Source organism: Perissodus microlepis, chromosome 22 (genome assembly GCF_051167445.1).
Source record: "Perissodus microlepis isolate ML-2025 ecotype Zambia chromosome 22, ASM5116744v1, whole genome shotgun sequence".
In the NCBI taxonomy this organism is placed as follows: Eukaryota; Metazoa; Chordata; class Actinopteri; order Cichliformes; family Cichlidae; genus Perissodus; species Perissodus microlepis.
In genome coordinates this window covers 15,312,780-15,336,433 of record NC_140481.1, presented here as the reverse complement: position 1 = coordinate 15,336,433, position 23,654 = coordinate 15,312,780, and the positions used below count along the sequence as shown (strand labels likewise).

Genomic DNA, 23,654 nt, shown 5'->3' with positions numbered 1-23,654 from the left:
ATAGTGGAACTTTATAATCTGTCCAGTTTTAGGTAATGCAGTCAGTATATACACATGCTTTGTCTAGGGGCACATTTGATATGTAGATTGGGTTCTTCCTGTTTTTGGGCGTTGGAGCTTTAGCACAGCTGCCCCTTCAGAAGTTAAGCCTTTGATTATGTAGATGACCCCACCCAAGGATTCAGACGTTCTCACTATCAGTACATTTCCATTAACATGGAATACACATTACAATACAATTTCAATTCAATGTTTGGCTACTTCAGGGTTTGTAAAGACAGACTTAAAAACTCTGACTTTAGTCAGAGTATAACAGGCATAGTGCATTATTCTTTAACAACTATGTTCAAACCACTAAAGCAGACCATTAAGTCGCTCCTTTGTTAGTTTTCTTCAGTGTCAAAAGCTCACAGAAAGCATCACCCTTCCTATTGAGAAGTGAACTTCAAACATCTTTCCTCCATAATCCACCTTAAACTGCTCACTGAGCAGGGCTTTGTCATGTCTTACTCCGTGACCAGTTTATATTGATACTTTGGTTTTCTTTGCTTTTCAACTCATCGGTGCTCTTACAAAATTGTTGGCTGCATGTGAAAAGAGTTTCTATTGTGATAACTGTCCTACCTTTGCAGTTTAATATATGCGAGGGCTGCTTTTACAGACTGACAACATGAGCTCATCAATTGTGTTATATACACCAACTAACAAGTGAAACGCACAAGAGGGTGAAAAAAAAAAAATTCACATACCAAAGCAGAGTTGTCCACACTTGATTTGCACAAACCATCCTCTACAGCGCATTAACATTTTTAAAAAAAGGCAAACATTTAATTTCCACCACTTCAAAGTATTTCTTTATTTCAGCACAACATGCAGATATATAATCCTGCCTTAAGAAGGTTTAATTCCATTCCTATTAAACATTGTTAGAGCAATCATGCAACCAACACCAGCTTAAATGTCTGGGCGTTGCAGCAAATGCCAAATTCTGCCCCATCAAAAAAAAACCAAAACAAAACTTCATTTCAGCTCATTTAATGAAAAAGGGACCATCTTTAACCAACAATATTAGCAACCGCTAATACTACAGTAGGGTAATAGCCTCAATTTTTATGAATGTGCATTCAAAAGGGATTTTTGATCATCTACAGTACTGCTTATAACATAGTACACCTTTAAATTCAATGTGGGCCAGACGTTAGCACATCTGCATTAAAAAAAAATAAAATTAAAAAATTAAAACATCACATTTGCAAATAAGTGCTGATTACTGTGATTATCCAACAGACATCATTTGACGATGGTAGTCTTAACAATTGACAAAAAACATGATGCTCTAAACTTTCTAAGTAAAGAAACTGAACAGACACCAGTTGAAATAAAATGTCATTTTATTGTTCAGCCGTGTCACAACCTCGTCTCCAAAATAAGCACAGCAGGACTACAACTGTTCATCAACCTAGCTACCTTTGATAGCACATAAAACCAGGTTTTATAAGACCACCAACGATAGCATTAAACTTTTCTATCAGACAACCAATGATAGCATACAAAATAGTTGTTAACCTACCAGTGATACTGTATATAAAACACTTGTCTCTAAATTTATCCCCAACCCACCCTCAATTTCACCCGCATCCCTCTTTAGAACATTTGTGACACCGACATATTTTATGCTTAAACAAGCACATAAAGAATGCATAATTCTCCATTTTCGAGATTATAAAAAAAACTACACAATGTTACACTTTAAGTCAGAGTACAATTCAACTGATTATTAGTGTTCTACACATTCGACCATAAACCAAAGGAACATTGTATAATATCACTATAACTTAACACTACATGTAATATACGTTTAAAAAAAAAAAAAAAAAAAATTACAAATGATTAGCATTGAAAAGGAAATGAAGATGGCTAGTGAAGGCAAGCTGGGTCAGTACCATAACAGAATGAGTAATACAAAAAAGAAATAAAAAATGTATAAGAAAAATAGAAACAAAAAAAACAAAAAACAAAAAAAAAAACTGATAATACAGGCAAGGCTAAAACAATTGTGTTTCAAACTTTAAGATCCATCTCTGTTGCACTCATCCATAATGGTAACCTGCTCCAAGACCTCCAATGAGTGATTCCACATCTGATCCTTTAACCCTTCTCCCCCCCCCCACACACACTTTCAACTTCCTTAAACATTCCTGTGGCAACCATCTTAGTTTTCTTGTGTCAGGCACTTTCTAATACCCCTTACTCCTCTCTTTACCTTTAACACACAGGCCAATCATAATGCTGCTTGAGAAAATACAGGCCAATCACAATGCAGGTTCTATCAGAATACAACTGCAAAAAAAAGAAGCATAGGACAAAGATGATATATTAATATCGTGCTGGTGATATAAGAAGAAGCTTTACTGCTAACTGATAATCAAGTCCAACTTACCAATTCTACAGGTCTGTGTCAAACCAGGCCAGCTGGTTGCTGTCCATTAGGTCCTGGGTGTGGCCGAGGTCTGGCAATGGATCAGTGTGGTGACCCAGGTCGGGCAGAGTGTCAGCATGGTAGTCGGCACCTTCCATCATAGGGTCTAACAGGGTGTCCTGACCGTAAGCTGGTGGGTAGGCCCGGTAGGCTGCATCTGAAAAGCAAAAGAGAAAAGTACAGTAAGTGATAAAGGGTCCAAAGTATAAACACAATGCAGTTTAGTCGTTTTACTCTTAAACAGCAAAATGAACAGCCAACAGTGGTAAATATCAGCATGTGATCTTGAACAAATGATGAAGTGATGCACAAATCATTTTGATCATTAACAATAAATAAATAAATAAATAAATAAAAATAAAAAATTGTGGGTTGTGGTGTATAGTCACACTTCAAATTAATAAAAGCCTTTATGCAGTGTCTGCAAACCAAAAATCTAAATATTAGTGCAGTAACAATTAAGTTCTTGATAGTGTCTTGTTTACTTTGAAGACTGATCAGTGCCAGGCACACTTACTAGTCACAAAGGGCTCAAATTAAAGGTAGCCCCTCGTTTCCCCACTCATGTCAAAGCAGATTTTAACGGCTAAAACGTGAAACACTAATTTAAGGTTTGTGTTACACTATTTAGCTATAAGGCGATTTAACCACAGATAGGTCCTATAATACTATGTTGCTCCCTGGTCTGGAAAGTGCAGACCGTGCAGCTTTAGTCAGATATAACCCTCAATTATCACCTGGCAATTGTATAAATACTCAGTTACTGCAGAGTGGGGCTTAACAAACCAGCGGCTGACATCACAGAGGTCACGTCCCTCTTTTATACAACTTATTTAACACGATTTGGTAGATGTGGTTAAATGGCACTGTGGGACATAAGCAAATCTTATAATACATTAAAAATGTATTTATTTCTTTGTCCACCAACTCTTGTTAGATCAGGAGCTGAGCAAACGCAAGTTATAACTATCAAATATTACAGCATCATGCTGCCCAGCAAGGACCCTGCAATGGGATAAAATGACCAATTTAAGCATTTATGGACCAGTAACACCTTATAAAAGCAATTTATTGTTATTTTGTAGATACAAAATAACATCCGATTTATTCCCCAGATGTGATGCCATCAACCTGCTGGGCAACCACCTATCAAGGGGATTATATACACTTTTTTTTTTTTTTTTTTTTTTTTTTTAAATTCTCAGTGAGATTAAGTATCATTTGCAAACAGCATGAGCAGTCCAAACAATACTCTAGCATGGGTATGTGTGATAAATATCATGCTACTTTAAGGCCACCTTGTTTCGTATCAGCTTTTTTTGTCATGTGTCACTTGTTAAATTGTACATTTAAATAATCTTGTTTTGAACTTCTGTCAAAGCACTTTATCTTTTCTGCCCTTCAAATTTTACTGACACACCTCAAGCATATATGCATTGCACAAAAGCAAAAAACAGAAACCGGGGGGGTGGGGGGTTAAATTATTTTTGATCGTTTACAAGAACAGTTATTATGCAATCTTATTGCTTTTGGTCCGTTTACAAAAAACAAACAAAGAACAAAAACAATTTTCTTAGTCCAGGTTTGAGTGCCACTAATACTGGGTAAGCATTTCTAGAAATAACCATTACATTTTTAGTTAAGCAAATAGTACAAGTAGAATTTCAATATGCACATGCATGCTGCAATTATAAGATTAAGTTTTGGAAGAAAAAAAATTGCTATTAATCACAGCAAGTTGTGCAATTAATCTTTTAAGTCAACTTACAGAGCTGCACATAAGAAATAAACACATAAATGAACAAAATTGAAGTACTCACCATCCTGCCTATAAGCAAGAGGGTCTCCCTGTGCGCCTATATCCAATCCCAGGTCTCCGGTCTATAGAAAGATTAAGAATTGAGTGAGTTGGACAATTTGAGGTAAACCAGCAAAATAGATTAAGGCAAATGGATCATAAATTGCCTCATTTTCTTGTTTCAATGGGGAAAAATGCAAAAGTTAAAGATATTAATGTACACGTACATCATTCCAGGCCATAGGCTCAGTTCTGAACAAAGAGCTGGTCAGCTCCACAGAAAGGCGTTTCTTGTAGTCCTGGGGCTTATCCTCAGACATGCGGAACAGGACAGCTGCAGCATAGGTTGCTACAAGAAGAATGCATAGCAACAGTCAGAGATTTCAAGCTACCACTAGCAAAAATGTGTACAGTTTGTATTTTGTTCCTTGCACACTCACCAACTCCCTCATTACGGGAGTGCAGCAGCTCAGTGAGAGGTGCAGTGGCTCCTTCAGCTTCGATTGCCTCAGCAGCTTCTTTATCCTGGGCCAGTTCACACAGCACACCTGCTGCCACACGCTGGATATTCTCCACTGGAGAATAAAGCAACTGAAAACAAAAGCAGACAATGAACAATATAGTTAATACAATTAGTGTAAGTAGTGGACAAATGGTGCAAAAAAAAAAACAAAAAAAAATAAAAAACCCACACCCCTGTCCCAGCTTCTTTTTTTTTTTCCTCCCTTTTTTTTTTTTAAATTAAAAAAAGAAATTAAATCTGGCATCAGGTTCAAAATAAGTATTTTGGAAATTTTTAAGTGTCACAAACATGACACTTAAATAAAAAGATTTATTTTAAAAAACAAAACAAAACACTGGGCGTGGAACTGGAAGTTGGGGTTTTATCCTCACCTGGACAAAAAGTGGAATGGTGTTGAGCCCTCTGATGACGATTCTGTTGTGCACATCTCGGGCCAAGATGTGCAGAGCTCCTGTGCAACCTTCCACTATTTCCTCCATGCGCACACCCTCCTGTATGATTCAAGTTTTCATGAGATGAAAAGGAGAAAGAAAAAAAGAAAAAAGAAAAAAACAACACATTCTTGATGTTCAGATAAAGAAAACATCTAGCTTGTTACACACCACAAACTGCTGCTGGTTGCCTCCCATGCTAGTGCGCCTCTGGGTGTCCTGATGAGCTCTGACAAGCAGCTGCACCAGTCGAGGGATAGCGCCTTGCTCCCGCAAAGCACTGTGGTTGGCTGGGCAGAGAGCCAGGTTGCGAATCAGACCAACTGTGGCCTATAAGGGAAGGAATATTTGGCATATTTAGAGTTGGAATATATTTTCACGAATTCTGAGAGTGATTTTACCAGTCATCTGGAAATATGTAAAAGTAAAGGAATAACGACCTTGATTAAAGGCCAGTGGGATGGAGGGTGCAGCAATTTGACCACCACAGGCAGGCCATAGTGAAGGCGAACAGCATTCTGGGCCATCTCAGCATCCTGATGGCGGGAAGTCAGGTGACGAAGTGCACAGACCGCAGGCTCTGTGATGTCCTCTCTGTCACCAGCTCGAAGTACTGTTCGCACTAAAGCCTCAATGCCACCAACCTAACATAAGGGGGGGGGATAGTGGCAGATAAAGATTTTTTTTTTTTTTTTTTTTTTTTTAAATTCATTTCCACACCACAGAATTTTTATAATTTCTAAGAAGCTGTGTGTTTACTTACCTGACAGACCATGAGTTTGTTACTATAATTGTTGCAGGTTAGGTTGGAGAGGATGCCTGCGGCACATGTTACGACATTGATGTCATCACTGCCCAGCAGCTGGACTAGAGTGCCCAAGAGACCTTCCATCCCCTCCTAGAGAGCAGAGGACAGGACAGAAAAGACATCTAAATAAAGTAGATTCTATCAGAATTTATGCATTTTATTCAAGAAGTTACATTAAGTGGGATTCTTTTAAGGAGGTGGCCCTTGTATGTTTACCTGTTTAGTGGCAGCATCTGAAAGATTTCTCAGAGTCCAGAGGCAGTTCTGGACCAGACGCTGGCTGGGGTCTGTCAGATGAAGCCCCAAAGCCTGCATGCCTCCTACAAACAAGGTCAGACAACATTTTACTATTAGAAGCCCTTCTGCACTGAAGAAAAGCACAACAGTAAACAAGCGAGACCTGTAATAATGCCCACAGTTGTACTGCAATGATTTAAATACAGCATACATTTTTAATTTGTATTTTTTATTTTATACATACCAGCCTCTACAATGGCAGGCTTGTTGCTTGAGCAGACTGAGAGAACCTTGAGCACTCTGCTTGTGGTCCACAGCAGTTTCTCATATGTGAAAGTCCTCATGATGTTGACCAGAGCCTGGGGTCCACCGCTGGCCAGAATGATCAGCTAAGAATAAAGACAAGTTTATGTTTATACTGGCATACAAACTGCTGGTTGTTTTAGCAGACAAGTATGAAGACAATGTACTCAAGTTGATAAATTAGTCAGAGCTCCAATACCTTGCTTTCCTGATTGCCATATGCCAAGATCTGCAGGCAGTCAGTAGTGATGGCCAGGAACTTGACATTAGTGTTGGACAACAGTGCCACCATCTTCTGCAATCCTCCAGCTAGGCGCACTGCCATTTTTGCCCCTTCCTGATGCAACAACAGGTTGTGGAGTGTGGTGATAGCATAGAACAAAACACTGTCCACCGGTGAACTAAAGGGGAGGGGAAAATAAAGAAAAAGTAGTTATGGAAAAGTTGACTCATCTTCAAAGAATCTACATAACAGTAAAATGCAAACAAGCATGCCACACATTCACACACACAGAGTGCAAGTTTGTCATACACAGGGCATTATGACTCGGCTTAGATGCCCATAAAAACAAAAAACATTAAAAGAAAAAAAAAAAAAGAAAAAATAAGATACACCAAGTGCCATTACACATTTTGAGTTGTTTGCATAAGCCACAGATGCAAGACCACATTTTATGAATAATCAAAATTGTTTTAACTATAACTTCCAAAGATTATACAACCATTAATAGTGCAATTCAACAGCAGTTTTATTAAGTCTCCAAAGCCTATTAATTGTCCAGTTAAGTTTAGCAATTGGAAATGACTCAGCAAAAAAAAAAAAAACAAAAAAAAAAACAAAACATTTTACCAGGACTGTAAAGCCATTTGCAAATTAATGCTGATACTTAAGAGAACTGAACCAGTACATCACTTTTCCCTTTCTCTGTTCTCATCTCTCATCCAATCTCAAGGCAACATTTACATAATTTCAAGAGCAATAAAAGCAGTACAGAGAAATGCTCACTGCAAAATGGATAATAACCTCACGGTCAAACCATTAAAGCCCTAAAAACTTTAAAATGGTACCTATATGCAAGTTTATTCAGCGGTTTTACAAAAAGGTGGCAGTTCCTTTCTTCTTGATGTACTGCTCCATCTTTCACTTAAACCATTAGTAATTTGATTCCAGGAACAAATTCAAACACATGTGCGCCATCCAACAGGCTGTAACTTGCCAGAGATCCAACAGTTTTGGCTGTGTGTTTAGGCTTTTCATGAAGAAACGCAAACACTAAAAGAAAGGAAGGAGGGCAGACATTTCAACTGAGTTGCAGGACCTTTTCTTTTGTAATTTGTCTGGTTATGAATGTCTGGATTGGCTATATTGTAACACAACCAACATTTGTCAATCTGTTTAGCCCACATCAAAGTACGCGTGCTAAACTGTACATAGTTATGGAAAATTATAATAGTGCCAACATTTTCAGTGTATTTGCTTGGTCATAATTGATAAGACTTACAGCAGAACACACTTGCACAGCAGACTGCAGAAAGCTCAAGCATCTGAGAACAGATGATCTTAAAATAAAGATATTCTGCAAATAACTTTAGTCGTACAGGACTGAAGTAATCATCTAAAACTATACCAAGCAGACATTACAAGCTATAAAGCAGCACTACATAGCACATTGGGTAGCACTTTGTAATGTCTCACTATTAAGCATTAGTAAGGTATTAGGGATCACTAAATCCATCATTTATATATCACTACTTCTCCTTAGAATGTAATTTATAAATACAGATGTAATTGTACTGATACATACAAGTACTACCCATCTGTTAATGTACACTATACAGCAATCGCTACTATTAATCAGTCATAATATATGTATATTTATAAATGCCATGTTAAGTAGGAGTAATGTTATATAAATGATGAATTAAGCACTTGCCAATACCTTAATAGCAGGAAATTATAATAAAGGGCAACCAAAGATTTAAAGAAATGTTCTATACAATGCTGAACATCCTGGACTGGGCACTTGAACACCATCCTAGAGTGTCTTTTCTCACATATAGCAAACGCCACCAGAAACATCAAATTAGGCAAGTTGGACACATCAAGCAGAAAAGTAAGAAGTAAGAAAAGTAACTACAACCTACTAGCTGTGAATTGAACATTTACCCAATTTCAAGAGGAATAAAAGTACAGAAAAATGCTCTGTACTTAATTTGACAATGGAAAACCTCATTGTTAAACTATTAGCTAGCCTCTACCAATCTCACATTTGCACAACTGGACATTGCACAGAATATGTCCAAGGAAGATAGTAGATTAATGACCTAACATCTGATGCCACTACATTTGCATTCACACATGCACCTCAACCTGTAAATGTCTGTAAAGTTCAGGACTGCAGTGCCAAGTGTGGAAATTGCTTCAGTCAGGTGTTCTGTATTCTAGTCACCAAATGTCTCATTGACATTCTCCATTACATAATCTGTACTAAAGGTTGAAGGGGCTGGCTACAGCACATGTTACAATTTTGATTTTGTCACTAAAATCCCATTTCTTACCTCAGCATCTTGACCAGGGCAGGGATGCCTCCAGACTTGAAGATAGCAAGGAGACCCTCTCGATGGTGGGAAAGGTTGTGTAAGGTGCCAGCAGAACAACGAGCAGTCTCCACATCACCACTATTTTGCATGGCGCGAACAACTGCTGAAACCATTTGTGGTGAACGCATAAGGGCATGGCGAGATGCCTCTTTCTTTGACAACTGATGCACCATTACAGCTGCTTTATTCACAACAACCTAGGACAGAGAATATGTTTGTTAGTGACGCCAGCTGTATTGCTGCCAACTACAACGATATCAGAAGTTACCTTGTCGGCATCTGATTTTCATTAACATGTTACGCATACCTGGTCCTCATCATTAAGCAGTTTAGTGAGCTCAGGGATCGCACGAGTGGCCAGCTCAGCATCATCTTGATAGTTAATGAGGTTAACTACAGCATGCTTTAGCATTTGCGATGGCTCTGCAAGACGCTGCACAGCAGTTGGATGGGCTGCATCCAGCTGGGTAGGTGGGATCTGGATGCCCTCCTCCAAAGTCTCAGGGAACATGGCAGCACGTACACGCTGGGCCCGGGTCATGGCATAGCCCTCGATGTCTGACAGAAATGGAAAATTACAATACAATTACTCTACAGAAATATAAAGAACAGTTTTTCTTTTAGCATTTCAATCATGTACAATCAAGCCTGCAGTTTTTATTTTAAATGAATTTTTATTAAATGAATTTATTACTGATCAATTTTTTAAAAGAGTAGTTATTACACAAGAGTAAAAACACCACCCGAAACCCAATCAGTGCCTAACAGTACACACCACATAACCAAACCAGCTCAGAGCCTCAGGCATGGACACCAAAAGACCTCTGAAGGTGTCCTTTGATATCTGATACCAAGACAGTTCATAATCCTTTAAGTCCTGTAATTTCCAAGTTGTAGTTGACATGAATCAGACTTGCCACAGCATGAGCTTGTAGTTGGTCCTTCCTCGAATCATTGTCTGTTGGTACTCACTACAGGAGTAGCCTTTATGACTCAGGACCACTACAGCCGTCTTACCATAATTTGACTCTTCTCAAAATTGTTTGTCTTTATGTTTCCATTTTATCTTATATTCACCATATTGACTAACATATTTCATGAGTACAAATGAGTGAACATTTGAGTGGATATAATATTTTGTCTCCTGTGCCTACATTAGTATCTCATACCTGTAGCCTCTGGAGTGAAAGGCTGGTTGAACTCCCAGTCATAAAGAGTTGGATCCTCTTCTTCAGCATCTGGGTTCCCTTTACCGCTCAGGGATGGTGCTGTGGTTGTGACGCCAGACTGAATGCCTGAGTCCAGATAGGACTGCTGCTGCCACTGACTTACAACAACCTTGCTGTCACCTATTGCCATGTCCAACTCCATCAAATCAGCTGTGCAAAAACAGGACAAAGAAAGTGAGACACAAGAAGGAATACATGAGAAAAAGTAAATATTTACTTCACCAACTTTAAGTATAGTTTTCAAATAAGATCTTTCACCAACCTTATTTATGGAAGTTTGTTGTAGGAAAATAAAGAGCGGAAAAATACAATTGACAAGTATACATTTGTTTAACTGAAACCAAAAAAATATATATCTCTCTACATGTGATACTCCAGGGTACTTTGCTGGTAATTTTAACATTTCTCGTCATACCAACTTAAGATGCATTTAGTTTACTGAAAGACAAAACTAGATGAAAGAAAAAGCTAAAAACAAATTATTTAAGATACCGTGACATCTGGTCATGCTTCTCCTTTTCTCAAATGAGCTTTATACTGAGATCTTAAAACAAAACTCTTGAAAACGATCAGTTCTCCATACTTACACTGGGTAGCCATTGTTCTTGCCTGCCCTCAGCCCGCACAGCAGATATACCTGTAAAAAAAAAAAAAAAGAAAAAAAAAATGTTTCGAACACTGAGGAAAAACTACCAACTCAAACTCAACTTCATTTCTGGCAAAACCAAACCAAATCGTCAAGCTCTGGGTTTCTCCAGCGACCACTCAATATTAAAGCCACAGTCTACTGCTCTACCTGTATAAGTGATCGAGATGCTTGTTTGGTTTGCTATCTTAGCTTTGAGGGGAAATGCCGAGCCTCCACCTCTAAACGAGTGAGTAAAGCGGTGGGTATTTCCAGGCCAGCACGAACACAATTCACCATTCAGCGGCAAAGAACATCAAAGGCATATTTCTCCCCCTCCCCCTACCACGGCCAAGTTCCGACCTCGCAGCTTGGGTTTCCAATGAGAGAAACTACCCCCCTCCGCCCCGCAATCACTTCAATGACTCCTCCTCTCATGGTGGGTCCAACTACAAGCGTAACAAGCTGGCTAATCACAACTAAACGAGAAAAAAAAAAAAAAAAAAAAAAAAACTAAATGGATGGTCACACCAATCACCAAATATATTTTATTCGTACACAATTCAAGGACTAGCGTGTATTAGCCACCCCTATTAGCTAACAGGTTGGCTAGCTTACCTTGAAAGCTCGTTATGCTAGCCTAACGTGCGCAGCTAACCTATCCGCTAGTTAGCTAACATAAACAAACACTGTTTAGGAATTTGGCCACTGGCTAAAAATGCGCATGAGCCGTCCTGAGAAGCAACCAATATTGATAGTCGTTATTTTTCACAAACAAATCCATTAGTACAATCCCGACTTTCAAGCACGCTCCCATCTTTAAATTTCTGATTTGATAAGCACAGCTAGCCAGGACGTATGAAAAGTAGTTCCAAGCGCCACCGTACAAAACCTGCTGTGCTGCCAGCCAAATCAGAAAACCCCACCGGAGCCCCCTCCCTAGCCAAAGACGTTTTTCTTTGCTAAACCATACCCTGACGCACTGTACGATATTGTATAAAAGCGGTAATGAGCGTAGCATATTTACCAGAATCGAGCGGCTCCTCCGTGGTTCTTGTCAGGAGAAAAAAAATCCCCTTTCTCTTAGCTGAAAATAGGAGAAGGGCTGCTAGGTGAACCACCCGTAGAAGTCCGAACCACACCCGCTGCTGCGCCGCTGAAGATGTTGCTTCCGCCAGTGCAATCAAACATCAAGATGGCGAGCGGAGAAATACAGTATTCTTCCGCACTTGGAAAACTAGGGCCTCGGATTTAAACAAAGTTGTAGCATCAAAAATCACAGTTTTACCGTAATAGCCAGGTAGTGGTGTCTTTTTGTTTTACGAACAAGGGCTGTGTTGGCTCTTAGGTCTTATAGCAAGGTAATGAGAGTTTTTCATGTGGGAAGCGGCGGTGGGGTAGTGGAGGGGAAGGCGAGGTGCCTTCATTAGACAGGAATGAGATTCAGCGGGTGCTAATATGACAGAGCGCTTTGATTAACATGCAGCAAATGAAAAAGGCACAAACATTTCCGCTAATAGGACTCTACATTCATTTACTTAACTCAGTGAATTAAGTCGCAGGTTTGGCAAGCATGGTCCTAGCACTTTCTACACCTGTATACAGTTAAAGAGGGATTTTGCAAATGCTTGACTGCAGTAGTTAATGGAAGAAGAGGAGGGTGGATAGGAGACGGGATGGAGGGACAGAGTCAGCTACACGCTATATAAAATTCCTATAATAATTACATAATTAAATCGTCCACATTGTAATTTCCAGGAGGCATTAAGTGATCTTGAACTGATACATGAGGTTTACAAGTCTTAGGATCATTTAATATTTTGATTATTTTGAAACTATCGGAACATTGCTAATATGTGCATTTTGTTCTGGGCAGCTGTATATGTATTTGGTATGCACAGGCAGTCTAATAGTCAAGTTGTGCTTTTAATACATTCCTGCCTGTGCTTAAGCTTCTTAGGATTGCATACACACGAGCATCAAAAGAATTACAGTTAATCGACTGCAGAGCTCAATTCCCCCCATTAAAGAGTCATAAAATGAGAGAGGCTGTTGATATGAAATGAACACATGCAAAGCACAGAGCAATGCCGACTATTTGTGCATGATCATGTGCGCCATGCATGCCTCAAGCCAGAAAAGGTCAAAGTCCAAAGTGCTATTGAGAAGCATATACCTACTGTTGTTACTGCTGTTACTATAGTGACTGACAGTTACGATACTACAATGAAAAGTTGTATATTCCTGTAATTTATTTGATGATGAAAATGATGTAAGTCTGTAGTATGGCAATAAAAACATGAATTTGCATGTAGGTGTAATGATTCTCAGTGATGCAGCCAGACCAAATGAATACATGAGACTGCATTTCCATCATTTTGAGCTTTATTGTCTCAGCATGTGGAGCTAAAAATCAAGGAACCAGCTCAGACATGCATCAAAGTAACAATAATAATAATAATAATAATAATAATTATTATTATTATTATAATAATACTGCAAGTTATCATCTGCAGATTAGAATGTGAACCAGGCGTCTCCTGTAGCATTGTGTCAAACAGAAATCTACACCCTTTGCATGAATTTATCTGACATAATGTGATGTTCATATTCCTTCCAGTCTCTTATATCAGCAGGTTTAAGGGTTTATTAAAGACATGAAACCTAGCATTTCATGTTAATCATGGGGGGAACGTAAGAATGGGAAGGACATGCAAGCTCTACAACAAGTCAGTGGATTTAAGCCCAAGACCCGGTTGCTATGTGGTAACAGTGCTGACCAATGCACCGATTCTAATAATGTGATGTGTTAAACCAACACTTTTGTGTAAGGGTTTATTCATTTGCTGTTCCTCAGAGTCTTTATAAATACTATATATTGTATAGTGTATATTCATGGTGGTCAAGGTAAAAAGTAAACCACTAGAAACACAATAAGAGCTTTTAATATGATTGTTGCTTCATGATCCCAATGGTATTTAATATTGTACTCTTTTGTTTGAGTCTTAGGACGAGCACTACACTCAAAACAGTGTCTGAAAACACTTCTTATGTTTCATCCACTTGCAAGTCATGTGCACCAAAGGCCACAACTGATATTTTTCATTCTTCAAAACAAAGGATAATCCAAGGTCACTTGCAGGTCACTGAAGCGGGTGGGGGTGGGCTCAACCTTCAGGTACCTAACTTAAGAGACTGCAGATTTTGTCTGTCAAAAAACAAAACGGAAGCCAGGTGGATGAATCCGAATAAATACAACTTTTATTTAACTGATTGACAGATCTGATTATACAAACGTCAACACAGAGATCTGAAATAACGGGACCGATCAGCGAGACAATGACTGTACATTCTTGTTGTGACCCCCCACCCCCCACCCCAAAAGCCATTCCCCTTGCCAGCAGTAACTATGGAACTTAATTGCTAGTGTTTCTGAACAAGTAAAGCTCAGCTACACACCTACCCTCTGAAACCTTCCCTTTTTTCAGTGCACAGTCTGGTCTGTACCTCGAGGGGCAGTTTGGCCAATCGTAGGGTACCATGACAGAAGAGCTTGAGTGTCAGGTCTGTTGTTTGGTTTGTGTAGTAATGCAGACTCTGTTGCTGCAATTAGAGTTTGCACTGTTTTAAGAGTTTCTAGTGTAAGAGCATAGTAATGTTTTTGTTTTGTTTTGTCATTTGGTTGAAATGCAAACAGCCAAAAAAATCTCTTGACGAAACAGTTCTATTTGCCTCACTCTCATTCACACACACACACACACACACACACACACACACACACACACACACACACACACACACACACACACACACACACACACACACACACACACACACACACACACACACACACACACAAAACTAATATGTTTTTTCCCCTTCATCATAAAAAACTTCTTGCAGTTTTTATGTCAGGCATTTTTCTTTTTCCTTCTTCTTCTACACGTCTTCCTCTGGCCAAGTGTGACTTACCAGACATACATTAAACCCATGAACACACACACACATTCATCCCTATGTTATTACCTAAGTGCAGTTTCATCATCATGCGCCCTCAGCGTTTCCTACAGTAAAAACACCACCTGTACCATCACAATCGGTGGATGGATAAAACACCATTGTTGTCGTTCTTGCAATCCAACCAACTCTCATCCCAGCCTTTACACCCCCATTGCCCCCCTCCCACTAACCATATACTTCTCATGTAACAGACCCTCTTGTATTTAAAAGAGACAAATACTTGTCCTTGGTGTAACAGCTGGGAAGAAAACAGGGAGTGAGCGGGAACAAAGTGTGGGTAAAGGGCGAGTTCGTCGAGAAAGTGAAGGAGAATGGGGAGGGGGGGGGGGGGGGGGAGAAACTGGTATGTCCACCCGTTCCCTTTTCCCTGTATCTTTATGACGAGGTGGAGAGTGAGAGTGGAGGGAAGAAGGGAGGCGGACGGTGAGTGAGGTGCAGGGGATGGAGGGAAGGAGAGCAGGGTGCTGGTCTTCATGTGTCCTGCCCATCGGTGGCAGGGGTGTCGTTGGCATTGGACAAGTCAGAGTCAGTCTCTCGGCTGGCTATGCGGTCCAGCTCTGCCTGGACGTCGCTGAGGCCCAGCTTTGAACCTACAAATGTTAGCAGGGACGTACAAATCGGTGCTATGTCACAGAGTACACAATCAAATAAACAAGCCGCTTAGCCAATGCAGCAAATAGCAGTGCGTTTTCACAGCACTGAGTGGTTAACAAAGCACAATGCAATAGAGAGAGAAAGAGGGAGGGAGAGAGAGGAAAAAAAAAAAAGCTAAGTGCACATGATTAAAATAAGAGCTGGGTAAGAAGCTCATCATTCATCATGGACAGTTATGAAAAGTAACATGACTTTAGTACTGTTCATGGATATTTTTCATCTATAATAAAAGCAGACGACTGCACTGGTTTCAGTGGTCTCATTCTGTCTCAACTCATTTGCATGAGGAACCGCAGCGCTTCTGCTGCTCCTCAGGATAATGACAATAGGCTTATAAATTCAACAGAGGGAGCCAAGCCAACGATGCAAAGTGGTAAAATATGTTTTTCAAAGTCTTTATTAGTGCCATTCCTATCTACATATAGAAAGAGATCATTTATTTCTGTCCAGGTTTACACATTTGTGCAATAACTGTGTGATCATATCAATCCTATTTTAAAAGACATCAAAGTACTGTATTCAACTGCCGTTGGCTCTTCTTGCACTTGTTGTCTAAATTACACAGCAAAAGGCAATATATTAGAATATAACGATTTTTATATAAATATACAATTTTTATATTAATATAAAGCTTTCATTTGAATAGGAAAGTTTCCACAGTGTGTGCATGATGGCTGAAAACACCTGCATGTATGCTGGCTATACAATGTAAGTTGTTTACAGCTATCGTGTTTTTAAGCGTTGACATAGATTTCCTTCATATAACCCAGCCTTACTCAGAATCATGTGCACTGACTTTGGCAGATGTTAGTGAAATGCAATGCAACATGCAAACAAATCATTCAAATTATTTAAAGTGAGAGAGTAACAAGAAGAGAGGGGTATTAGGGAAAAGGGAAAATAAATGGGATGCGACTGTCATTAAAATCCATTCATCCTTGTCTTCCTGGTTTACTGCTGGTAATCTTCACATTTTGTAGATGTGCCCCTAGCCACAAAAATCAGCACATTTATTCTATTACATATTCGATCACTGAGACTAATCTCTGAAGGCAAAATTTAGGCATATGGCGGAGAAGTAATTAAATAGCCATGGGATCATCTCCTGGACCCCTACTTTAGTTCTCAGCTTGGGCAAACTTACATATAGACATAACCTCCATATTGAAAGGATAGATCATATGTAAATAAATTAACATAAACAGAAAGCCCGCAGCCCAGTCTCTGTCTTTATACGAGAAGTAAATAGTGATACAGGAGGACTGATCCCAGCAATACTCCTGCTTTGGATGCTGGAGAAGGCGTGTCAAAAGAATAAATGGGTGCTCTCGGTGTCATACACAAGCAATAATGATGAGAAATATCTTGCTCACACACACCTTAACGTGGCCAGCATCCTCTGACTAGTGCATACACACACAAACACACACACATTATGAATGGCGTTAACAGTGAGACTGCACACAAGACGGTGAGGGTTAGTTAAGAAGGACAAGACGTTCACACGGAGCTACAAACAGACATAGAGACGACGGTGATGGGTGTAGGTTTGTGCAACTTGTAGATGCACACAGGCCCTTTAATGACTGTCTTTATTAAGGGTTGTGTTTACGTCTGGAGTGTGAGGATGAGAGTCAAGAGGAAGGATGGCAAACAGGTGACAAAAACAAACAGAAGCTCAGGTGATGAGTACTGAATAAATATGCGATGTCTTCAAAGACAGCTGAATAACAGGTCACTTCTATTCAGGGGTACAAAAGCAGAGCGCTTCCAACGCCTCAGCGTGTTCTCACCTGACTTCCGTACAGTTCCCGGTGTATTGTTGCCACCACCTGGTGTGCCGGGCCCTGCCGTCCCCGCTTTCTTTGTCAGTAGACTGTTGAAGAAATTGGCTAGCACACCCTCACTAGTCTGACCTGCAGCATAATGAGACTCGAGTTAAAAAACATGCGCACAGACGTACAAACAGCAGCGCACTTAGAGAGAAACCGACACGCGCGTCTGTGCGCAAGGACGAAATGCCTGACATACCGGACTGTGGCATAGCATTTGCTACGTTGGCCGCTGCAGAGCGATTACTCGTCCTCGGAGAGCCCGTGGGTGCCCTGCTTGTGGTGTCCTATATTAGGGGGAAAAAAAAAACCCAAGTTGATTTCACACATAAGGACACTGGAGGGAGCTTTCTGTTATCATGCGAGCCAAAACTTGGGAGGAAAAAATAAATAAATAAAATGGACCGCTCACCACTGGTCGTCCTGCTGTCACAGCGGGCTGTTTGGCGAGCAGCGACTGTAAATTAGAGCACAACATGCACACGCACTCAAATTAGCCCTTCATTAACATATTAAAACCCTCAAGTGTGAGTTAATTTGAGCACCTGCAAGCAGCAAACCCAAATAGCATCGACACCGGTGAAATGTTTTCTGACCTGCAGTTTTACCAGAAACACTTGGTCGTCTTCTGCCTGAATCTCCTTTTCGTGCACAATCTAATGAAAGGAAAGAGAAAAAAAAAAACACAACATATAAATGTATCAATGTTTTTTGCTTCTTTGTAGCTCAAAAGCAACTGGATTTGACCAAAAATTATTGTGAGCCCCTGCAGGGACATTAAAGGTTAGTGCAACCACTATGAACTGTAAAAATGATGGCTTGTGGTAGCATATGATATTATAATAGTAATCTAAGTGTGACTTGGTGGGATTAACTGGCATAAGAGGATGTTTCAGCATGTACCTTTCTGACTGGTGGCTTAACTATTACATCCTCGAAGCTGTCCTCTGCTTTTATTGTCTGGAAGTTCTCATGAAGTATGGCGATCTTTTTCTCGTTGTCCCAACCTGATGGACTGGTGGAGGGGGGAGACTTGGTTACAAACCAGATACAGGTGGTGCCCACAGCACTTTAAATATGCACACATGTGCGCAAAACCCAGCTTACATAAAGACGGCATCTCTTTCCACCACTTGCGCAGGGCAGTGGAATGGAAAGCCATAGAGTCTGTGGACCAGGTATTTATACAGGATGTCCAGGTTCTTCATTTCCTTCACTGATGTGTAAAGCAGAGAGGCGCCGTCTGACACAGCTGTCAAGGATGTTTTCAACACTCCAATATCTAGAGTCAGAAACGATGATAAACACTAACAAAAACAAAATTCTTTTAATAACAGTGACACTGAAAAACCCAATTCTGACTTATAATTGCTACAGGGGCACAAAAGAACTGAGGCAGCGTGCAATTATTTTAGTCTTTGCGCTCGTTTTTAAACACAATAAACCTGAAAAATTAAATCCTGCTTTCACTCACTATTGACTGAGTGAAATTATGCAGAGAAACAAACAACGTGAAGCAATACTGGGTGAACTCTGACAATAACTGAACTCAGTTTGCAAAAATAAATGAAAACACCGTCAACAGTTCAACTTTTAACAGCTTACAGTGCCAGGGAAATCCTATGGACAAAACACCTCATAGAAGGGAACAGACAAAATGTAAAGCTCCACAGACACGTAAAGACACTGCATATGCACCACATTTTCATTATGTTCTCTACAACAGTACGACTTTTGCGTTACAGGTTGCGCTAACCATCAGTTTGTTAAGGAAGGATACACTGCAGACAGAAACGTCTGATGTGGAACTGGATGAAATCCAGGTGTTCGTCTCTGTAGTCGTGCTCTTTTTCCAGTGTGCTGATAGCATCGCACTGAGGAACGGATAAACAGATGTCAGAGATGAATGCTTGTACAGAGATGCAAAAAATAAGCACTGTGTTGCTATGAGATGAAACCTTTCCTGCTAAAAAAACCCAAAACAAACAATAGACCCAAAACTCCATCTTAAAATTACACATGCTACAACTTTTGCAGCGTGTGGAGGAAAAACAGTGTTATGTGTACCTTTGTGCAGACCACCACTACTGGTATTCCCAGGTTGTGTGTAAGTGTGTTGTCTCCTAAGGGCAGCAGCACGCTCTCTTCTTCTTCACTCCTCCTCTGCGGTGCTCCATCCTCCCCGGTACCCGGCTCTGTGTACTCCTGGAACTGCTTTACCACTGCGTGCAAATGCAAGAAAACACCGTTAAGGTGCACAGACAGATAAGCAATTATTGGGACCTTGAAGAGGTCAGTTTTTAAAAACCTCCTGTTAGAAATCTTCTAATGAACCTCTTTAGACAAACCCATTTAAGTCTTTTACAAAGATGCCACTTCTCTGAGTAACATTTTAGATTTCTAAGATCAATTTTTGTGAAGAAATTATGATTTATCTACTTCTAAGTCTGACTGCTGTCAATATGACTCACGTCTGTGCTCCAGCTCCCGCAGCTTTTCTGGGGGGACTCGGAGTTTGTCAATGTGTTCCCTAGCAACGGCGGCCCACTTCTGGAGAGAGTCCAGGGCGTTCCAAGGCCGCGACATGTCAACCGTTATCAGGAGCAACGTGTTGTCGATAGAGTCCACCGGTACAGCTACTCCCTGTAGACCCTTATGGTAAAGGTCTCCGTCTAACACCCAGGCATTACATCTAGTGTGGTCTAAATACACAAACACAAACAAAGCAGGTTCAAGTAAACATTCCGATACAGCCTCCTGATATATTCAGCGCTCGAGTTTACTCTGCAGTCACAAAAACAGAAGCACAGTAAGACTCTGTAATTTGTTTTGTGAACAGCAGGCGTTTGCAGGTTACCATCAATGTCATCGTCGTGAACACTGAAGTAGAGATATTCCAGGCCACGGCCTTTCATGTACTCTTCAACCCCTTGTAGCTTTGCAACCAAAGTGGTCTTTCCCGAGCCCACCTCACCTAAACACACATAAAGTCAGTACATAACATACAGTAAATATAACCAGTCAAACACAATATGCACCCCCTCAATCAGATACAACAATACAAGAACAAAAAAAATAATAATAAATTTGGAAAAAGCGTTTTAAGTGGCATGAAAACTGAGGTCTACCAATACACTACAGCCCTGTTTCAGGTATACAATTTGATAATTAACCTCCATCTGGTGTTATGAGCTGCACATAATTCAAAGGTAATACCTATAATATTAATATATAGGAAGCATTTTCCTATAGGCCAAGGTGTGCCACGAAAATTGCTTTCTTTGCCTAACCAGCAAACTTCAAATGTATTATTAATAAGACAGGCGACAGGGTGGTTAGCACAGTCTCCTCACAGCAAGAAGCTCCTGGATTCTAGGGCCTTTCTGTGTGGAGTTTAGACTCACCGGTGTGTCTGTGTCTATGTTAGCCCTGTGACAGACTGGCAGGCTGCCCAGGGCATACCTTGCCTCTCGCCCTATGACAGCTGGGATAGGCTCCAGCCCCCCTGCAACCCTGACTCTAATAGGTGGAAGAAAATGAATGGATAGATGTTACAGAAAAGACAAAACGCATCAGCCTGATTAGAACACATTATATAGATTATGTGTTTTATGGTTCTTTTCTGCATGTTTACTACTAGTTTTAGTTCATTCCTCGAATGTGCCCCTCACTTTTGACTATGATCCCAACAATGTCTTATTGAAAGGATCATTGCATATAAACAGGTATGAATATATGATTAAATTTGTGTCCTTTATATCACGATATATACACTTATATTTAATGTGTGTTTTATGCAAATTGTGAAGAACTATGAAACTGTGTTTTTAAAAAAAAATTACTGTAAAAAATGAAATCCTTTTTTTATCATTTAAAATGTAATTTAACAATAACAGACACGAAATGGCATTAGCTATTACCTTCATCAAATTAGTCTTTTTTTGTCATACATTTTCACTACGTTTTGCCTGGTAAATAAATAAATGCATAAAAATTCAATGGCACAAATAAGCTTCCATTGAAACTACATTTAGAAAACTCTGAATTGAAACAAAAAAGAACTGTCTATGGTTAATATATATATATATATATATATTTTGCTTATGTCACAGATGTTATTGTTTTAAAGAGCGATCTAAGGACGATACAATATGCTGTGCATATGTGGAGACATTTAAGCAGTTCCTGCTATCCTCTTAGCTGACACAAAAGCATTGTTATTGTATGTGATTAGGTCAGAGCTGCATCCATTCCTGCTCGCTGCCATATTAACTTACACCGACAGGGGGACTCAACGCATCATAAAGCAGTGCTGATGATGTTGTCACAGGTAGCATTATAGTCAAATGGCCTCTCGCCGTCATTGTACACGGGTATAGCTGTCTGATTAGCTGGAATGGGTGTGCGGGCTGCGGATTATCCCGGGCGGATGTGCCGACAGTGTGTTTTGTGTCGTGGCACGAGAACGGAGCGAGACAGGGAGGCACCCTGTCCGCTTCACCCACGCGGAGCTCTGTGGTCCTGCACAATAAAACAACAACAACACAGTCCGCTGGTCTGTCCCGTCCACTCACAATCATCTCTGCCTAGCTGCTGCTAGCATCGCTGACTGCTAGAATGACTTGCAGGCTTTCAAAGCGGCTGTATTAGCTTACATATCATCTTGAGCTTGTGTGTGTGCGTGCGCGCGCGTACATGACCGCGCGCCAGTGCAGGCGCTCACAAAATACACCTGTCTCCACCTCTCCTCAGCTAGCCCACGCATCAACAACAAAGCCTCATCAGTCCAAAGAGATGCTAGCTTAGCAGGAAAATTAAGTCTAACTGCTCGGATGAGGTGATCACCAGCTCCTTGGCTGTTGGAGCTAACGGTGCCTACTGGTTAGCCAGGAGAGTGCAGACAAACATAGATACCCACCCATGACCAGGACATTTTTCCCAGACGGTAGCTTTGATCTTGAATGGGTTGACACTTCGCTCAGGATTGTGGACCTGCACACAGAGCATCCCCGTTACAACACGCCCAAACATGCTTGTTCATTCATTCACAAACAAACGACTGACAGCGAGAAGCTAAAACAAGCTAGTAGTAATGCTGCTGCTGCTGCTGCTGTGTCACCAGTGCCCAATCAGTCTGGTGCTGATGCTAGCTAGCCTCGTTAGCAGGCTAGCTGTCAAACCATCCTTATCCCAGCACAGTGGACTCTCCGCGCCCCCAAATTCTGCTCCCAATAAACCAGCTCTAATCAGCCATCGCCCACCATAAGTTCTGCCCATCATCCTCTTCTGGGTTGGAGTTCTCCAGTGTGCTCCTAGATCCAGTTGAATTGGAGGATAATAGTGCACTCCTCCCTGAAGTCGCCATCTTCGCAGGGCTTGGAAACCGAACGGAGCGCCCGGATGTAGCAGCAGAGCGCTAACCTAGCCCGGCCCGGGGCGTGGTCCGCCCGCACAAAGCTGCTGTCCCTGCTCCAGACATGAAATGATCTCAGCCACAGGGCAGTGTGGCACAACCCCAGGCAAAGTCCACATGCAGTGTTTCTGTATTATTCAAAATAAATCTGTGTAAAACCAACAACAAACATAATAATAATAATAATAATAATAATAATAATACAACAAGTATGGGCTGTATGGAAATAACTGGGTTTCTTTTTCACGTCATTTTGTTCCAAATAAATAATCGCGTTCCCAAAAGAAGCTAAAAAAATCCGTCTTTTAGACAAAATATCCTCTTAAATGTGCTGCATCCAGAATCAGTGCCTTGATTTGTGAATATTGGGGCATCAGGCCTAAGCCTATAAGGAGATAAAGCGATAATTCCGTGTAGGAATTGGATGGACTTCAAATCAACAGTTCAGGCCTTTAAAAGCTGTACAGCACAAAAATGAGCTAAACTAAACTAAACTAAGTTAAAACGACTTAGAGCTTATTATTTAACAATTTCTTTTTTAATTTAACGTCACACTTTTATTAAGGCATTTAATTTACATATAACAAACGAATCGGCTCGAAGAAAAGGTGTGTTATACCACATTATATAAGTGAACTTCCACCTGAAAACGCTGCAAGGAGTTAAATCTTTATGCATTTGTAATTTCGTAAATAAAATAA

General features: G+C 40.4%; 2 protein-coding genes across 3 annotated transcripts; both read right to left on the bottom strand.

Moving 5' to 3' along the window:
• Positions 1 to 1,373: 1,373 nt before the first annotated feature.
• Positions 1,374 to 12,256, bottom strand: LOC146362778 (catenin beta-1-like). 2 transcript variants are annotated; one of them, XM_084919306.1, is made up of 17 exons: positions 12,062 to 12,256; positions 10,997 to 11,046; positions 10,350 to 10,559; positions 9,488 to 9,738; positions 9,139 to 9,377; positions 6,779 to 6,980; positions 6,521 to 6,665; positions 6,256 to 6,359; positions 5,995 to 6,129; positions 5,672 to 5,875; positions 5,403 to 5,561; positions 5,172 to 5,291; positions 4,718 to 4,868; positions 4,505 to 4,626; positions 4,300 to 4,360; positions 2,441 to 2,636; positions 1,374 to 2,340 (listed from the first exon to the last, which is right to left on the bottom strand). In XM_084919306.1, exons 2-16 carry the CDS (start codon positions 11,007 to 11,009, stop codon positions 2,446 to 2,448), a joined length of 2,307 nt encoding a protein of 768 aa, XP_084775432.1. In that variant the 5' UTR covers positions 11,010 to 11,046; positions 12,062 to 12,256; the 3' UTR covers positions 1,374 to 2,340; positions 2,441 to 2,445. The 2 variants fall into 2 exon arrangements, with proteins under 2 accessions (XP_084775432.1, XP_084775433.1); XM_084919307.1 differs by lacking the exon at positions 12,062 to 12,256 and adding an exon at positions 11,653 to 11,891.
• A 2,017-nt stretch (positions 12,257 to 14,273) lies between these two features.
• dync1li1 (dynein, cytoplasmic 1, light intermediate chain 1) lies at positions 14,274 to 23,003 on the bottom strand. The gene is made up of 13 exons (XM_084919657.1): positions 22,802 to 23,003; positions 22,459 to 22,532; positions 20,398 to 20,514; positions 20,012 to 20,242; positions 19,608 to 19,762; positions 19,321 to 19,414; positions 18,648 to 18,783; positions 18,444 to 18,555; positions 18,137 to 18,196; positions 17,953 to 17,997; positions 17,740 to 17,827; positions 17,502 to 17,624; positions 14,274 to 15,644 (listed from the first exon to the last, which is right to left on the bottom strand). The coding sequence occupies exons 1-13, from the start codon at positions 22,903 to 22,905 to the stop codon at positions 15,526 to 15,528; spliced, it is 1,458 nt and encodes a 485-aa protein (XP_084775783.1). The 5' UTR covers positions 22,906 to 23,003; the 3' UTR covers positions 14,274 to 15,525.
• Positions 23,004 to 23,654: the final 651 nt, after the last annotated feature.

Bases quoted from the DNA above. Each gene is read 5' to 3' on its own strand.
- dync1li1 (XM_084919657.1), bottom strand. From the start codon at position 22,905: ATGGCGACTTCAGGGAGGAGTGCACTATTATCCTCCAATTCAACTGGA. The intron at 22,533-22,801 runs GTGGGCGATGGC...CTCTGTGTGCAG, and splicing joins GATGATGGGCAGAACTTATG to GTCCACAATCCTGAGCGAAG. The intron at 15,645-17,501 runs GTGAGAACACGC...TAACATTTGTAG, and splicing joins GGGAACTGTACGGAAGTCAG to GTTCAAAGCTGGGCCTCAGC.
- LOC146362778 (XM_084919306.1), bottom strand. The intron at 6,130-6,255 runs GTAAACATACAA...TCTGCTCTCTAG, and splicing joins CAGATGCTGCCACTAAACAG to GAGGGGATGGAAGGTCTCTT. The intron at 5,292-5,402 runs GTGTGTAACAAG...TGAATCATACAG, and splicing joins GCAACCAGCAGCAGTTTGTG to GAGGGTGTGCGCATGGAGGA.